This window comes from Denticeps clupeoides, chromosome 6, assembly GCF_900700375.1.
Source record: "Denticeps clupeoides chromosome 6, fDenClu1.1, whole genome shotgun sequence".
NCBI lineage: Eukaryota > Metazoa > Chordata > Actinopteri > Clupeiformes > Denticipitidae > Denticeps > Denticeps clupeoides.
This window is the reverse complement of record NC_041712.1, coordinates 8830060-8848817: the sequence shown is the minus strand read 5'-3', so window position 1 is coordinate 8848817 and position 18758 is coordinate 8830060. Positions and strand designations below refer to the sequence as shown.

At 43.2% G+C, this 18758-nt stretch overlaps 1 protein-coding gene across 7 annotated transcripts in view; it reads left to right on the top strand.

Annotated features, from left to right (window-relative positions):
• The first annotated feature begins 1255 nt into the window (after positions 1 to 1255).
• phldb2a (pleckstrin homology-like domain, family B, member 2a) overlaps positions 1256 to 18758 on the top strand; it is a 32473-nt gene continuing 14970 nt past the window's right edge. For 4 of the 7 annotated variants that reach the window (XM_028984347.1, XM_028984345.1, XM_028984342.1 and 1 more), the window contains exons 1-3: positions 10046 to 10183; positions 13126 to 13237; positions 16313 to 17289. In XM_028984347.1, the coding sequence (XP_028840180.1) occupies positions 13186 to 13237; positions 16313 to 17289 (1029 nt within the window). In that variant the 5' untranslated portion in view covers positions 10046 to 10183; positions 13126 to 13185. Of the gene's footprint in view, positions 1565 to 7120; positions 7226 to 7323; positions 7507 to 10045; positions 10184 to 12797; positions 13042 to 13125; positions 13238 to 16312; positions 17290 to 18758 lie in introns of those variants that run through there. The other 3 variants (XM_028984348.1, XM_028984343.1, XM_028984344.1) reach the window with 2 other exon arrangements.

Sequence of the window (18758 nt, the reverse complement as noted above, 5' to 3'; positions counted from 1 at the left end):
AGTGGTATGGAATTGTTTGGGCTGTGGAACATCTTCTTTTGAAGTTAATTTATACACTGACTTGCAGACAAACAAGTGCTTCAATTACAAAGTCTACAAGGACACAACCAACACAGACTAGGTCAGGATGTGAATCACGGCGTTAAAGATCCACTGATGCTCTCGGAACACTGCCATGGAGGAGAGGACTGGCAAAGACGCCCAGTTCCAGAGTACAACGAATCAGGAATACATTCACCTGAAAGTGACATTGTGGTCCAGCATGCACCAATATGTAATGTGTTGGATTCAAATGGCGCAAACCAGCAGTTATCATTGATGCCAGAAAGTCATGGTGAAGCATGCAGAGAAGCATCAAGGCCTCAAACACCAAATACAGATGCGGCAAATTCAGAGCTACGCATTTTATCCTCAGAATTTGATCCAGCACAGAAAGATGTAGACTCTATACCAGAAAACACAGTCTGTGAAAATGGCTTTAGGTGATATGAAAGGGAAGAAACCACCTGTTCCTGTCTTAACATCATGTTTTTAAGAACAGTTCACAGATCAGAAGTTGCAATTATAACTCGGCTGCTGTATTGGACTTTTTTTTTTACATTTTCATGGGAGAAAATGCAAACAGTTTGGTTGTAGGACAGCCACTATACAAAACACTGCCTGAAGAAATATTCTATTCCATGCTACTTTATATCTTTAAAGTATAACTTATGATTTGATAAGGATACATGTGGGTCAACTCACCTGTGTTCACTAAATTTTTTCCAACAGACTGAAAAAAGTCAACCGTAGCTGTCATTTGTTGTTGTGGGTTTTTTCTCATTTCAGTAGTTAAAAAATATTAGTTTGATTTTGCTTAATTTATGCTTATGAGTAAATTGTTACATTACAATAATGCTACTAACAGCAGGTTTGCTAAAATATTGACATATGTGACAATATGTGACAGATTTTTAGTGCGGAAGCATCTAATTTGGTTAATGCACAGAGAATTGCTTGTTTGCTGTTCTGGTTGTAATGGTTGCTTTTTCAAACTATTAAAGATCCCAATGTTCACATTTCATCTCATCATATTTATAACTCCCAACATTCACAACGGTATTTTAGTTTGACACAACCTAGAAATAGACCATTATGAGGATTATGTCGAAACAGGCACATTCACCAAATTATTAACAAATTATTATTCGTTTTAGGGTTGTTCTTCCGCTTATAAATGCCTGCATTCAGCCTTCAGCTCACAGTGTGATCTGAAGCTGACTGCTGCCTTGTTCAGTGTTCTGGAGACAGAACAGGGCTGAGGCTTTCCTGTTTACAACCAGGGACATTTCCGCCATGGACAGATTAGCATGGCAGTCAGGCTCCTCTTAAACTCTTCAGTTCCACTCTGTTTTTGATTTTAAACTTCTCTGGATCCCATCAGACAGTGAGGAATAGATGGAGTGGATGGATGGAGATGATGAGTGTCAAGATAAGGAGCAGAGAATCACAAAATGGACTCTGATGTCTTCTGAAGAACCTCACAACAGCTTCAGGAGGATTTTCTGACATGGAGATGTGACAGGTCAGGGTGACGCTGGTGGAGGCGGTGCTGATGCGCGTGACACTTTTATTCAGCTATTAAAACACACACACACACACACACACACACTCTCCTGTGATTTTTTCAGGACAATATGAAAATGTTTGGAGGAGAATGGTAATTCCCTGATTTCTCAGGAGGAACAAAGAAGCGCATTGTCATGTGACTCTGATTGATGAATATCCGCGGGACAGTTTTTGGGATGCAAATGCTATTTTGTGTTTTTTAGAAAGTTAAATTTTGCAAATAGTTACCATGCCTCCTCTTGTTACTAGTTGTAAGGTTGCCATCAATTATGTACAAATAAGTCAAGTAAAAGTAAGTCATGTGTCATGATGCAGGTTGGTAATTATATCAGAATATCAGTGCAGTACAGCAAGGCCATCATGAAATAGCACTGATGTTTATGTTGCGTAACAAAGCCATCAGCTCTCTCAAGTTTGAAGAAGAATCTGGAGTGATATGAAGCAGAAGCCCCTACAGTTTTATTCTGTCTGTTTAAATAAAAATATAGGACAAAATGAAGTTTTTGAAATATTTATAATTTTATATTTATAGTTTTTGAAATAATGAAATATTTTTCTACTGGCATTTTCCCTTACATTTCAGTGTGGGAAGTATAAGGTATGGTGCATGAATGCATGAATGCACTTTCACTTGTAGCCTTCAGAAACCTGATCCACCTTTTTATCGAATTGACTCAGAATCGCTAAACACCGTTGGGAGTGAAAAAAAAGAAAATTAAATGTGCCATGTCCCACCAACGTAGGGACTCAAGGCAGATGGAAAGTTCATTGTTGGGGACGGCAGTGTGGATTTATGAAGCTTCAGCTCTGGTGGGATCCCTGGGCGAGAACCCTGTCCCTGTGTGAGTTTGCTACGGTTTATAAATGGACCAGATGCCTGCGGCTCAGTAACAGTCCAGGCTGGATATGAAGGATTTCCACTAAATGAATGATCTCTAAAAGAAACCAGTATGATCTGTTGCACTGCTGGTTTCCAGTTTTTGAGACGTGGGTCTATTAATGGCCTTGTGTCTTCATGAAGTCAGTGCACTTAATGAGTCTGAGTGTGTTTTTTTTTTTTGGGTTGAAATTGAGTGCTTTTTTGCATGACTCCTGGACTTTTTCTTTAAAGAAATAAACGACACTGCCATTTTTGGCTCCACTAACAAGAAACTTCAGGCTAGAAGACAATGGGATAACTGTTTGAGATAATCAGAAAAATGGCCTGACTGTACTTAGACCTCGGTCCAATTGGTCTCAGGAGGGGACAATCTCCCTGTTCCTCTTTATTTGTGCCAGATTTCTCCAGCGATTTGTAAGGATTTTAGATTAGTGGGAAAACCTGGGCAACATGCTCCACTTGTTCTGCCTTGGGGAATATCAGCTAGAACCATGAAAATTCTTTTCACTGGGATTTTTTCTTCCCTCCTATGCTTGGTTGTATGTACATTATGTATGTTGTTATAAAGATGGCCAGCAATACCAACAAACCCTGGTCTCTCAGGAGGACACAGCTGACCTGTACAGCAGGAACTGAGCTGTGAATGGAATAAAAGTTTCAGTGACCTCACTGGAGAGAGGATTGCGTTAAGAATATGAAGTGAATGTGAAATGATTGTCATTGTGATACACAGCAAATACAGCACATGGAGCACACAACAAAATGTGTCCTCTGCATTTACCCTTAGGGAGCAGTGGGCAGCCATGAAAGGTGCCTGGGGAGCAGTGTGTGGGGATGGTACTTTGCTCAGTGGCACCTCAGTGGCACCTTGGCGGCTCAGCATTCAAACCTGCAACCTTCCATTTACAGGTCCGTTTTCTTAACCGCTAGGCCACCACTGCCCCGTGGAACAGATCTAATTAAATGAATGATGTAGGGATGGGATCATGTGTTTGTCCCATCTGCTCTTGAATATTTGTTTTAGTCTTGGAATAAATTCAATTTATTTTAAGCCTTATCCAAAGCGACTTACAACATGCTTTCATGTTACTATCAATGAAGTTCACTAGGACTCCAAACCATGAATACAATCATTTTATTTCACTCGGTTGTAGTTTTTCTGACATAAGTCAGACTATAAGAAAGTCACAAGACCTCAAGGGGAAGTTCATTCCAGCACCTAGACATTCCAAGACAGAGAAGAGTCTAGATGAGTGTCTTCCTCCTACCTTTAGCGGTGGAGGGACCAGGCGAGCAGTACTGGAGGGTCGACTGGAGGTTGGAGGGTAGACCTGCTAGAAGGGAGTTACAGTAATCCAGTCATGAGATTACTAGGGACTGAACAAGAATCTGGGTGGCCAGTGTTGATAGATAAGGGCGGATCCATCTGATATTATAGAGCCTGAATCTACATGAGCAGGAAAGGTTGGTGATGTGAGTCGACTACTCCAAGGTTACGTGCACTCCAAGGTTACGTGCAGTTAGAGAAGAACAGATCTGTGAGTTGTTCAGGTAGATAGCAAGATCCTGATGAGGTGAAGAATCTGCTGGTATGAATATTAGTTCGGTTTTGGTGAGTTTTAGATGATGAGCTGCCATCAGAGATGAAATGTCAGTTAGTGTCATGATCCGGACCGGCAGGGGTTACTCCGGATCCGGAATCCGGACCGGAGTTTCATGTTCGTCTTGTGCAATGTTCCCTGATCGTGTTCACCTGCTGTCTATTTATATAATTGTATAAAACTATCCTGTTCGTGTCTGTTCGCCGTCGGGTCATTGTGCGTGTTTATGTTCCCTTGTCTCGTGTATATTAAACCCCTGTCCTGTGATCATGCGAATGCGTCCTCCTTCATCGCCATGTCCAGCCCCACCCGTGACAGTTAGAGATGCAGAGATTTTGGAAGCGGCATATAAATCTGAGTGAGGAAAAGAAAAGATGAGTTATGTGTTGTCAGTATAGCAGTGGTAGGATAAGCTATGTGAGTAAATGACCTGACTAAGTGATCTTGTGTAGAGGGATAAAAGGAGAGGATTTGATCCCTGAGGAACGCCAGTGGAAAGTCTGCAGATGTGGGTCCTTTCCAAGTCACTTGGTAAGACCGCTCATCAGAGTAGGAAGCAAACCATGCCGGCCCTCTTCCTGCCTGTACCAGCTGGGTCCTCATGCCTTTCTGGGGGCTCTATGGTGCTCCGCCCCTCTGGAGGCGGACACAGGCCAATGCCTGGTCCGCTCTCCTTACCGGCTACCGAAGGACCCAGCTACGTGGCTTCTTGCACCGGATCCTGACTGCCGCTGGGTGTTGTGGTGGGGCAGGGTTCGATCACTGGATCAGGCTCTGGCAGATCGAACTCCACCCTCAGTCTTTCCAGGAAGCCCCGAAAACCCATACTGTACATCTGCTGCCAAAGGTCTGCGCCCCAGCCCCATGCTGACCCAGTCAGACACGTGAGGATGGTTGTGATCTTGTCCGTGTCTGAGAGGGAGGGAAGAGCAGAAAAATACATGCCACAGAATGTTAGAAAACACTGGCATGTACCTGCTGCTCTCGAGAAGGGTCCTGGGACCATGGGTTTGTCCAACACGGGGCTGAGCGCATGGCTGGAGATGGTGGTGGGTGTGTGGTGTGGAGGGTGGTGGACGTCCGGGTGGATTCCCCGCAAGGCAGTCCCAGCAGCGCAGTTGCTGGCTGGTGACTTCCCATCGTCCTCTTCCACCAGCTAACCCCCCATCTTCCTCCTCGCTGTCCTCACACCACCGGATGTGACGTGGTTCCTCACGGACCTCGTGGTGATCGTGGATGGGTGAGATGGGTGGAACCATCCCGGCACCAACCGCCCAACTCCCGTCATCATCGCTCTCATTGTCGTCCGTGTCTCCCTCATCTTCAGTGCTCCCCCAGAAGTCACAGCTGACAGGGGAAGGAAGTGCAGAGATGGGACATTCTGGGAAACAAGGATTTATTAAATAATGAATAAAGAATGGCGCGATGGTCAAAAACAGGGAAATTAGGGGAGAACATGTTAGTATAATTTTTATTTTGTACACCATATTTAGGCTTGTTTACTTATATATTTCATTATAGTTTTCATCACAGGATAAGCATTTACATTTCTTCTTGTCACATTTCCATTACGTAATAAAGGTTATAAAGATATTTTGTCCTAAATTTTGTTGACAAAATATTGGCAACTAAAACAATGAGCCTAAAATTTTTTGCCATAAAACTGTGGTATTTGTTTTAGTCTTGGAATAAATTCTATTTATTTTAAGCCGTATCCAGAGCGACTTACAACATGCTTTCATGTTACTATCAATGAAGTTCACTAGGACTCAAAACCACGAATACAATCATTTTATTTAACTCGGTTGTAGTTTTTCTGACATAAGTCAGACTATAAGAAAGTTATAAAAACTGTGGTGACTCATGCCCTAAATTTACCTTTAATATTAACCCTGACCCTAAATATAAAACTGAAATGCACCTGGAAAACTGCTGCCTTAAAACCATGGTGACATACAGAATAGTGCTGTAGCACCACATAGATGACATTGGAGATGACGTTGGCAATTCGGTAGATTCTAAATGTGGTGTCTGAAAATTAGACTGCTTTCTACCAACAAAAAACAGCCAATTAAGTTCATTACTAATAACACTAATAACAACATCATTTATTAAATCCCTAATATGTTTCTGCATTTGCTTGGACCAACATTTTTCTTTGCAGAGTTAAACCCAACCTTCCTGGAGGATTTTGCATCACAATTTGGTTTGCAAAAATAGGGAAAGAGAAAACTAATAAACAATCACGTGGCTGAAGTAGTGTGGATGGCTAATACCCATGTACTGGTGAACTGTATACTTCACAGGGAGCTGTCCTTGTGAACTTGATCCTCTTGTGAGGATCCTTATTTGCTCAAATCTGTAATTCTTTTGGCTTTAAAAAATACTTCACTTCTTGTCATCGCTGTTGATTTCTTGGGCTTTGTTGTTTTTGGCCACATATCAACCATGTTGGCATTTTTTACCCTCTTTACCACTTAGCCTTACAATCTCTGTTTGTTTTTCCATCTGCAAAACGTATTGCCCTGCCCCTTTTTTCTCCCCTCCTCTCGTCTTTTTTTTTTCTCTGTCTGTGCCTCCCTTCCTTTTCTCCATCTTCTGGTCCCAGGGGCTCGTGTGAACATTCCTTTCCAAACTTTTTCCAGTCTTCTCATTTGAAAGACTCTGTACATTTCCTAGATTATGGGATACGTGTATACAGTGCAGAATGTGAACGACCCTTGACAAGTGCGGAGTTTTTGTTAATTTTTTGTACAGTAGTGTTCTTTCCACCTTCCACCCTCAGGCAAACATTACTGTAGTATGTGATGCAAGACTACCAGACTCAGCAAGAGCTTCTTCCTGCTGGCCAACACACTCTCTCTGGCCTGTTGGGACTGCTGAACTCCTAAACCTAAATTTGCAACATTTGATAATTTTGTGAAATATTTCAATGTTTTGATTGTGTTCATTAGTAATTTCTTATGCAATAAAACATGGGAGAATCAAATTTTTATATAAATTTGACCTCAATATGTCTCCTCCTATGAAGAAATCCAGGAGAACTGACTCGGGGGGCAGAGCCAAACAGAAAAACTGACTCCAGATATGGTGAGCCATCTCAGTGTGGCCATCACCCTCATCACACTCATTAAAGGTACAGGTAGATTATATTTAATAATCGTTGTATATGTTAACTGTACTGTGGGTTGTTGTTTTCATTTTCATTGTAACATAAAACCTGCTCCTTTCCAGAAGTAACACGCACTGGTAGGGAGGATGCCACGGTTCCACAGGATGTTGTTGTGAAGGGGTCAGGGATTCATGCCGAGCACTGCATCATTACCAGTGTGTCAGGGGTCATCACCCTTGACCCCTGTGGAAACCCCTGCTGCCTTGATAGAGTCCCTGTAACCAGACCAACCCAGCTGACCCAAGGTAAGACTACACTCATAGAATCATATTTCATGTTCATGTTCATGATGAATCCTATTAATTATCAAGACTGCAAAATGCTCTTTAGTATTTCTTTTAAATGATATATGCCATGGCAGGAGCCTAGTGGGTAACATACATGAAGTAGAAGTCCACAAAGTCACAGGTTCAAACCCCACTTACTACTATTGTGTCTCCAGGGGGGGACTGTCCCTGTCACTACTGACTGTAAGCCGCTCTGGATAAGGACGTCTGATAAATGCTGTACATGTAAATCTGTGATGGCTTTGTCACAGCACAGCTTTCCTTCCTTATTCCCTCCTTCTTTTGTTCCGCCTTGTGTAACACACAGGTCTCAGCAGGGGGCGTCTGATGTGGTGTGTGTAGCTCTAACCCAAATAAGTACAACCAGACAGGGGAACCAAAACAAATGTGGCAAATGAATGACTTCCTGCAGACAGAGTGTCCCTGCTCTCTGTCTCTCTCGCTCTCTCTCCTACTGGTGTGTCTGTACCCATCGAAACTCAGTCGTTCCTCATCTCTTTGTCGGGGTTGGTTAATATATTGACAAAATGACGAGAACATTCATAAATTCCTTCACGTTTACCTTCTTACATCGTAAGTAGTTACTCACTGTATGCCCAGTTCTGCTATAATTTAAAAATTTTGTGGTCTTGCTCGTGTTCTCCACCCATCACAGCGGTCGTGGGGTCAGTGTGTGTTTGCCAGTCCCTTGGCTGCCAGGTAAATATTTATGGATCTAGAGGAGGCCAGCAGACACACACGAAGCAAGATTGTGTTCCTTGGTCTGATGGAAAGACAAAATATACTTTCTTGCTCCGTTTTTGCACAGTGGACATGGAAAGGAGGGTCCGTGATGGTGCTCAAGCTGTCCATCATGTCCCCTCCCTTCCGCAAGAGTCAGACTAGCATTCCTCAGTTGTTCCCTCACACTAATCAGTCCCAGCTCTGCGCTACACAGATCTCTAACACACCTCTGTCCAAGTGTGTGTGTTTGAGAGGAGGAGTGAGTGTGTCTTGTGTGCGTGCAGGAGAGTAAGTGTGTTTGTGCGTACACATGTATGTGCGTTTGGAGCGTGGATGTCTGGAACGAATCAGCCACTCTGGGCGGCACTCCAGCACAGCCCCCCTCCCACCCCACAATGCAACTGGAGCTGAGAAAGTGATGGAGAACAGAGGGAGAAGGGCCCCTGTCTCAAACCAGGATGCTTTATAAGCACAATGTCTTTACAGTCGCGTCTTAATATAGGTGCTAGAACGTCTGGTACCCTCGGCCTCGGACACACTGCCTCTTTTGCACCCTGTTTAGCATTGGCTTAAAAAAATACATAATTTTTACATCACAGTGGACAGGACATGGTCCGGGTGAACCCCAGAGACACGAGTCTACACATCTTAGAGAACAGGCTACACTGCAGTTCTGTATGATATGGAGGTGGGTTGCCATGTCCTTTCTCTGTCTGGTTTTCAGTTGTGTGTATGTGTGTGTGTGTGTGTGTGTGTGTGTGTGTATCACCTACTCATCAGAATGAATTGGTCCTGGAATGGCCCACCAGCAGCAGTGCACAGCACCGTGTTTGTTTGTGTAGCGGTTCTTCTTCTGCGTTGTGTAATTTTTTTGATTTCTTTTCTTGAACCGTAATTGACGAGCTGACACCCAAGAAATTTTCCGTGCAAAGTGTATTCTGTACAAAAGCAAGGTCACATCAGAACATCGCGTCACAAACCGCGTCTCTCTGCACCTCTCTCTACAATATACAGTATTAACGGAACATGAAAAAATATTCACAAAATAGCACACATGCAAAATATTCCTAATATGTACATAAATTAAAATAGAAAAAAATAACTTTTTGCATGTAAACCGGGTCTCCAACCCACCAACCCAAGGGCACGGCTGCATCCAACCACTTTTCGGGGGGGTGATCAAAGTTTTAGAACCCACATAACTTCTTATAATAACCATAAATTAAACAAACAAAAATACATAAACATATTTAACATAACCAGAAACATTAACACATTTTAACATTCTACAATTGAACAAACACCCTGATTGTCGTTATAATTCCCTTACCCACATCAGAATACAGGTAAACAAAATAAAAGTCTTTAGAAAATAAGAAAATAAAAGACACAAGAAAGAAGAAATACACTTATAAATCTAGTGTAACCATTTAACTCCGGCACACTTGTGATGTTTCCAGCTCTGGAGACAGATTGTAAAAACTCAGGAAATTTGGTCTTTAATTGTTTACAGCAAGGGGTGATGAACCCAGATTTAAAAAAAAAAGAGTTTTTGCCCCAATCTGGAAAGTCTCAAAACTTTTTTCTTCTCCTTTTAACGAGCGAAAGAGCAGATGGTGAAATGGCAGAGATGCGCGAAATCGGGGTGGCAGGCGGGTACAGGTCCTCTGTCGTCACTTGGATCGATGAAGGATTGGGTTACAGCACCCCCCCCCTCCTCGCGACCACCCACCCCCAGCCCGGCGTGTCCCGGGCCCGTGGGTCATGTGGGGGGAGGGTGCGTGTGCGTGTGTGTGTGTGTGTGTCTGCTGTCTGGAGTCTCGCTCCTCTTTGTCATGCAGAGTAGAACCGCGGAGAGGGGAGACCGTCCATCATCCGAACGGGACGGGCCGAGCGGGGACAGCGGACCGAGGTGAGCGCGCGTGGGGACCGTTATAATCCGACTATCGTCACTTCTTCCTCCCGTTTTGTGTCCCCGGGTTCGTTTTCAGAGGTGAAGGACGGAAGCAGAGATGTGAATGGATGTTGGGTTTTTTTTTATGTTGGACGCGGACTATCGGGACGTGTGCTGCGGCGGTCGTGACTTTATTACCGCGGAGCTGAAGAGATTTATTCAGCCGTCCCACGCTCCTTTTCCACGCTGATTTTCTCGTAGTGATTTGTTGGTCACGTGGAGTGAAAAACTTTTCAAAAACAGTTAGCTGGGCGCCATCATCCAAACCATATCACATGCATGTTTTTTTTTTATTTTATTTTGTAGAACTCAGTTAAAAAATGATAATTTTAAATCAGTCTTTGTGTGTGTGGGCGTTTTTTTATGTCCTGTTATCTGGTAAAATGTTGGCACGTTTAAGTTTTGGGAATAAATATTGGCCAGGTTTTATGATTCATAGGCTACTGCCACCATACATTTACCTTTCACAAACGGAATTTCTGTAACTTTATACAGATTTTGTTAATTGGTAAATATTCTTCATGACAGGGTAGAGTGCCAATGCAGGAAAAAAGTTAGAATTTTATGTCAGTTTCTGAAAATGGTCTCAATAGAACTGATGAAGAACACCTTAACTTGGAAAATGGTAAAAACATAATAATATAGATATGAATGATTAGAAAAAATGTTGAGCCTATGACATAATATACCAATTAAATAACAAAGTATTTTGAGGTTTTAATCATTTAAAGTATGTGCTTTAAAGTAAAGTACTTCGAATGCTTACATCAACAAATTGATTCTGTTTAAACGGCTAGAAATATAGTATGTTGTCATACTGCGCTGGTGAGAGATCAAGGAGACATGGAAGCCCTATTAAGAGAAATGATTTTTAAGCAGACAACAAAAGAGCATGATGGCTCATGAAGAAACTTGCATAAAAAAAACCACAGGCAGCATGTGTATATTGTCAGTCTGCTGGTAACGTGTGTTGCATTGACAGAAAACACGTCAATGCAGGAACGTTTCCCGTTTCCTGCATGTATCCTTTAAAGGGTCCCTCACAAGCGGCAGCAGAAAGTGTTTAGGACCCAGTTATCACCCTAACCGGCGCCAGCTAGGTGCCCAGCCGCGCCTGTCTGTGAAATATGTGAGCATATGTATGTCAATATTCAAGACAGAAAAGTCACCAAGTCACTGTATACCAGGAACTTATAGTTTATTCCAATAATTGGCAATGCTCTATCTATTTGGAACTCCTTCTGACTTGGTGACCTTTCTGTGGCTTCCTGCGGTGTACTGGTTCTCCTCCATGTTTGTAGTCTTTTACTTATTTGTCAAGGAAAGGCTTACAGGGGGCTCTGTACTTTTCCGCCTCCCGACCAGCGGCCGCTTAATTCGGGCATTGGCCTGCCAGGGTGCTATTGGGGCTGCCAGTTTAGCCCAACCCTCAATTTAAACCCGACTTTTAGTTATTTGGGGCTGTGACAGCCTGGAAAAACAATAGTGGCGTGTGAGGAAAAATAAGTCAAATGTTATTTAAGTGTAAAGAACTACACCTTTGGAGCGCTGGAGAGCATTCTGTTGTAATGTGTGTTCTTTAACCCCAGCATTATGTCCCCTAATGAAGTTAATGAGAGAATGAGCAGCTTTATTTAGGTGTGTGTGTGTGTGTGTGTGTGTGTGTGTGTGTGTACCTGTCTGGGCTGCATTGAGCATAGCTTTTTCAGGTGGCTGGCGGAGGTGAACTCATGCTGCAGGATTGCATCGCCGACTGGGAAACATGATCCCTCACATCCTGTACACACACACACACACACACACACACATGCTGAACCTCAGGTTGTCTGACTCAGGAGTCAAAGATCGAGTTTGTGTTTTCATTTAGGGGTGCAGGCAACAGATGTGGACTGATAATGTGACTGTGTGAATGAGTGGGCGCCGAGGAATGTGTGTGTGTGAATGTGTTTCTAAGTGTGTGCATGGACTGGGAGAACGCACACTGGTGTGTGTGTGTGTGTGTGTGTCTGTTTTCTAAGTTACTTGGAGCTTCTCCACTGTTTGCTCCAGTGCGGCTGCTGTGATCAGCTGATTCGAGGCCGTCAGGAAGCTGGCTGTGCTGACGTAATCAGAAAGGCTGCGGAGGGGAGGTTGGAAGGCAACGGGGGCATGAAAGAGAGCGAGATAGACGTCTCAGAGACATAAACTCGTTCGCCTCGTTATTGGCTCAGCCCGGGCCTCTTTGGAAGGTGTTGTGGACTTTGTTCCACTGTAGAGACTCTAGATTCATGATGGAATCTGAGCTCTTCCTCCTGGGTCTGTTTTTCCACTCATTCAACTGCAGAGCTGGAATCACTGTTTGTGTGTGTGAGTGTGAGTGTGGGTGTTTGTGTGTGGGTCATTCATCATTAATTCTAATAAATTAATCATTAGCGTTTTCTGCTGTTTCTTACATAGGTGTGTGTGTGTGTGTGTGTGTGTGTGAGCGATTTCACCGTGTAGATGTGTGTGTGAGTGAATGGGTGGGTGGGTATGTGTGTGGGTGGATGGGACTGGGTGGAGGGGTTTTGGATTGCAGAACTGGCTGCTCCTTCAAGCAGTTTGATTTTATGTAACTGTAAGGTTGCTGGACTCAGCCTCTCTTGTAACTCGGGAATTTCCCCCAACAACATTTAAAAAGGTTACTGTTACATTTACAACGTTTATGAATATAAAATTCTGAGAACCTTCACGTGAAGAGTTTACTTTGGACCCCAACTGTTACCTGCTGGTGTTGTTGCCAAGCAACAGCCTTCTGACAGCGGTCAGCAGGTAGCAGATGGTCGTCACCTCACCTGGTAAATAAATGTTAATTAATCATAACAGTGTGCATTATTAATATAACGGCACCACTGGGATCGTGTGCGTTCTGTGTTCACCAGGGTACGCTCTGCGTTTGGAAAAATCCAGTGTCCTTTAACCACACGGAGGAGGCCGGCCGCATGAAGAGCATGCAACAGCAGAAGAGTACAGCAGCTCTGGGCTACGGCTCAGGTACGGAGACCCCCCCCATCCATCTCTTACCTCACCGCCTGCTCCACCCAGCTCGTCTCCATCACTTCACACCACGTCTATCGTATTGATCTGCCGTTTGCTTTCAACATTCCAGTTACATCTTCGCTCGCTTTATCTCATTCTTTCACTCTCTGTCTCTGTCTTTGTATTGGATTTTAGTAAACAGGCAGACAGTGTAAACAGTGAGAGAGAGAGAGAGAGAGAGAGAGACGGCTCTGGTTTATGTACGGCTGCTGTAATATCATGTGAGGTGCAAATACAGGGTGAAAGGTCATACGAGTTACACACATGGTGAAAACTCTCACATGCCATTATACGGATTATGAAAGTCTCACAGGTGGTCTGGAACACACACACATGCACACACATTGTGGGTGGTGGTTTCCTTCAGGTCCAGTTCCCACTCTCTTTTGCAGAACGTATGAAAGCATTCCACTGCCCTCACACATTTCTCCTTTTTTAGAAGAAGCTTCAGTCTACAGTGTTTGTGTTGGGCACTGAAACGTCTGCAGAGGGAGTTTCTTGGGATCTGAGTTAGCAGAGTGTTCACACACACACATTCAACGGAATACACAAACATAAATGTGAAGACATACGCACACTCACATTGCACACACAGCAGTCAAACTAATCTGAACATTAGTTCTAATTGTGTAAAACACACAAATAAAAATTGTTAAAAGGAGAATGTGGCAATAATTTGAGAAGATGTGCTACAAGAACTGGGGGTCTGTCTCCTACAAGCAAAACTCAAGATTTTATTGCAGCTCAGAGAACAACAGGATAACAGAGACGCTTTCTCTACACATTATGTCACTGTTTAATGACAATAAGGAAATCCTGCAATGAATGGCTTTCACTTAATGACTCCATTATAAATGCATTCAGCTCCAATATGAGCCTCCCTTGTAATTTATGTTTAAATGCCTAGCTTCCGTTACATTTGCCAAAGGCGGAAAAGGTGGAATTACATGAGGAGGTCAGATGTTTTTCAAAGAAAAAAATCTATTGCAAGAAGCCCCTGAGCACATTAGAACAGTTACTGGGACAAATAAACATGAACTGTTATCTTCATGCATGTAAATGTACCTATACATATTTTAAACATACATCTATACTTAATATGAAGGTTGAGGTTAGGAATAGAACTAGAGGTGGGCATAGATTAATTTTCTTAATCTAGATTAATCTCACTGTAATCTTGGAATTAATCTAGATTAATCTAGAGTAAGAAAAATTAATCTATGCCCTCCTCTAATATAATATATAGATTAATCTAGATTAAAATGGCTCATTTGAATTCTGCCGAAGGCATTCAGAATATATGTGCTACCCAAATAATGACTAAAAGTAAGTCTTTGAGAACAGGTTTCTCAAGCCAGGTGGCGTATTAGACCAGGGGCTCATCTCCTGTTTCCAAAATGCATCACAAACTGCTTGAGAAAGCTGTTCTACTATGATAATTGGTGATGAAAATACATTATGTTCAATAAGATGTAATTGTGTTTACCAACTGTTTATTCAGTTAAATAGCTGCATCCATGTTACCACGTAACGTTTGATGTGGTCATTTCACAGTTCGAAGACTCGTTCTCGCCCCCTACAGTGCAATTTGGCTAGGTATACATTCGTGCTAAAATATCAAGGTGAAAGTCATCATAGTGTAGCGGTTCTTCTTCTGCGTTGATTTCGTTTCTTGAACCACAAATGATGAGCTGACACCCAAGAGATTTTCTGTGCAAAGTGTATTCTGTACAAAAAGCAAGGTCGCGTCAGAACATCGCGTCTTTCTGCACCTCTCTCTACAATATACAGTATTAAAAGAACATAAAAAAATATTCACAAAATAACACACATGCAAAATATTCCTAATATGTACATGAATTAAAATGAAAGAAATAACTTTTTGCACACAAACCCCACGCACCTCTCACAACTCACGCCATGTGTCCAAGAGACCTGAACCGGGTCTCAAAAACAAAATAAGTCTTTAGGAAATAAGAAAATAAAAGACACAAGAAAGAAGAAATATACTTATAAATCTAGTGTAACCATTTAACTCCAGCACAATAGCTTGCGTAGTATAGACCCAGCTCCCAAACAACTTTGTGAATAGATTAACGGCGATATTTTTTTTATCGCTGGTAAGAGTCTCACGTTAACGCAGCACGTTAACGCCGATAACGGCCCACCACTAAATAGAACATATTAAATATTATAAATGCACTGCCTTATATTGTATTACACTTAACTTTAAGTGAACTTTATTGTCATCACAGTTACACATAAATTGACACAAAGATGGAATTGCAAGGATCAGATAATGCAGTGTACACAAATGAACATGTGAAGTGTTTGTCATTGTGAAGCACACGGTGAACACAGCAAAATGTGTCCTCTGTATTTAAGCCATCACCCTTAGTGTGCAGTGGGCAGCCATGAAAGGTGCTCGGGAAGCAGTGGGTGAGGATGTTGCTTTTTTTTTTGCCTTTTCGGCTCGGGATTTGAACCAGCTTCCAGTTACGGGTCAGTTTCCTTACCCACTAGGACTCCACTGCCCTATCAACTTAAAATACACAAACATGTGCAGTAAACAAGACAGTAGGTAATGCGACATTACAGGGTGGCTGGAATGATCCAACCGACTGATAAAGTGCAAGTAACATCTTACAGATGGAGGATTCCACACATAAATATACACACAGTTTGTATTTTGACTGTGCACAAGAAGTGTGGATTAGTAGTTTCTTTTATCTAGCTAAGCAGTTCAGAGGTGTGAGATAATGAACACAGATTAGTCACATGAGGGGTGAATTGTACACACATGTAACCTAAAGTACCTTGTGACATGTTTTGCCTTTCAGGTTTATAGTAGTAAATATGCTGTTTGATTAATGGTTTTCTGTAGCAGCCAACTGTGGGCTTGGCTCAACATCAGACCACACCGTTCTGAATTAACATTTGATGTTAATGGTTACAGCAGTACAGTGAATGGACTGTTGTTTTCATTGTGTGTGTGTGTGTGTGTGTGTATTTGTGTGTGTACTTTCTCAGAGTGTGTAAGGTTGGCACACACCAATGGGGTCCCAGTGGTTGGTCCACCATTCATTAGAGGCACACGTTCAAAGGCAGAGCTTCAGGAGTTGATGGAGAGCCTTCAGCGCAGGAAGTCGGCTTTGGAGGCAAGCTTGCGTGCCAGCGCCGCTCAATGTGGCCACACCTACCTCAGCATGTCTCCGCCCCCCAGCCCTGTGTCCTCCACTTCAAGCTCTGTGAAGCAAGAACGTCTGCCTTTATCAGTTAGGGTGTCTTCCTACAACCCTCCAATCAGCAGTCTCAGCATGCCTCCTTCCCCTCTGACCCATAGCCACTCCCGCTCACGCCACCAATCACAGGACAGCTTGTTTCAATGTGGCATGGAAGGGCGGCGGCCTCAGACTGCTGGTTCGCTGCTGTCTATGTGGACCCCATCTTCATCTTCTTATACTGTGGGTGACAGCCTGGCCGTCCCACGTCGTGCCCCCAGGGGATCCGCCAGCATGCCCTCATCTCCAAGGCTCAGTCGACGCTTCCTGTCTGCAAGAGACAGTGAAGCAAGTGCTGGTGACCCGTCCCCTCGCCAAAGGAAGTTCTCCACGGGTTCCCTGAATGGGTTGGCAAGTGCCCACAGTCTCTCACTCCCACGACTGTATCGGTCGGATGGTGCCCCTGCCCTCTCTCTAGCCCCCCGGCGCTCAACGCGACCCCGTCGCAGCCTGCCATCGCTGGAGAGGCCACCCGACGTCACCGTGCCCGCCAGCGTGCCAGGAAGCCCCCGGCGTTCCAGCCTGTCTTCCATCGGCTCCGCCCCGTGCTTGGACCTGGGTATTGGGGAGAGAAGACTGTCCTTTGGAAAAGGAGGGGTGGGGCCTGGGCTGGGGGCAGGCCAGAGGCGGGGCAGCATCAGTTCCCTCAGTGGCAAGGAGGAGCTCAGAGATTATCACCAGCGCCAGCGGGACGAGCGGCTCAGGGAGCAGGAGGTAGAGAGACTGGTGAGAGTTTACACAGACATGCACTGATTACTTAATGGCCTTAATTTAACTTAAAATACTCTCCATCAATAACATGGTTCCTGAAGATCACAAACTATTTTCTGTCTATTCAAGACCACCGAAAACTTTATAGGTACCATGTTAATGGCAGTAGTCAGTAGAACTGGGTGATAGGCAATGATAACAGACTGAGGGGCATATTACGTCCTTCTTTTCTAAGGATTTTCTGCAATTCATGAGAGACTGCCTCTAATTGCGCTAATCTATTGCGCCAAAGTGCCAGCAGAAGCATCAGCATTATAATGTAACAATAGCAACACAGCATTATATACAACAGCAGAGCAAATGTAAGCACAAAATTCGCCGAGGTAGTGTTTCTCCTGGAAATCTTACATGAAAATGCTTCATGCTGAAATTTAAGAATAACAATAACTTAAGTAACGTAACATTTTGACTCTTCATGAATTATGCCAATGCTATATCTATCATCACACACCCCTCCTCACATGGCTACAGTGTGCGCAGCAGAAGGGTGTTCTTTCTTGCGTTTACAGTACAGGCCAAAAGTTTGGTCACACCTTCCCATTCAATGTGTTTTCTTTATTTTCATGACCATTTACGTTGATAGATTCTCACTGAAGGCATCAAAACTATGAATGAACACATGTGGAGTTATGTACTTAACAAAAAAAAGGTGAAATAACTGAAAACATGTTTTATATTCTAGTTTCTTCAGAATAGCCGCCCTTTACTCTGATTACTGCTTTGCACACTCTTGGCATTCTCTCGATGAGCTTCAAGAGGTCGTCACCTAAAATGGTTTTCCAACAGTGTTGAAGGAGTTCCCAGAGGTGTTTAGCACTTGTTGGGCCCTTTGCTTTCACTCTGCGGTCCAGCTCACCCCAAACCATCTCGACTGGGTTCAGGTCCGGTGACTGTGGAGTCCAGGTCTCCACTTTTTGTTAAGTACATAACTCCACATGTGTTCATTCATAGTTGTGATGCCTTCAGTGAGAATCTACCAATGTAAATGGTCATGAAAATAAAGAAAACAGATTGAATGGGAAGGTGTGTCCAAACTTTTGGCCTGTACTGTACTTTAGTACACACTCTTCACGCGTCTTTCTGCATGCAGGTTTTAAATGAATTAGAATATTTGGGCTTGTGTTGTTGTTGCGGGAACAAAATGTAAAATGTAAAAATGTATAATGGTGGATAAGATGATATACCACAGCCACATTTATTTATTTTTGCTCAAATATACATCTCATTTTCCATTTCATACTCTTCTAAATATCTGCTTGCATTTAATGCTGACTGAATGTTGTACTGGAGGTACAAATTCATGAAAAGCAGATGTAAGCAAAACTGTGTTGTTTTAGATTATGCTGAGCTGAGATTTGTGTTTTATTTTCTCATGAACCATTGAAATCCAGCCTAGATAAACTGAACATTGTTGTTACATGCAT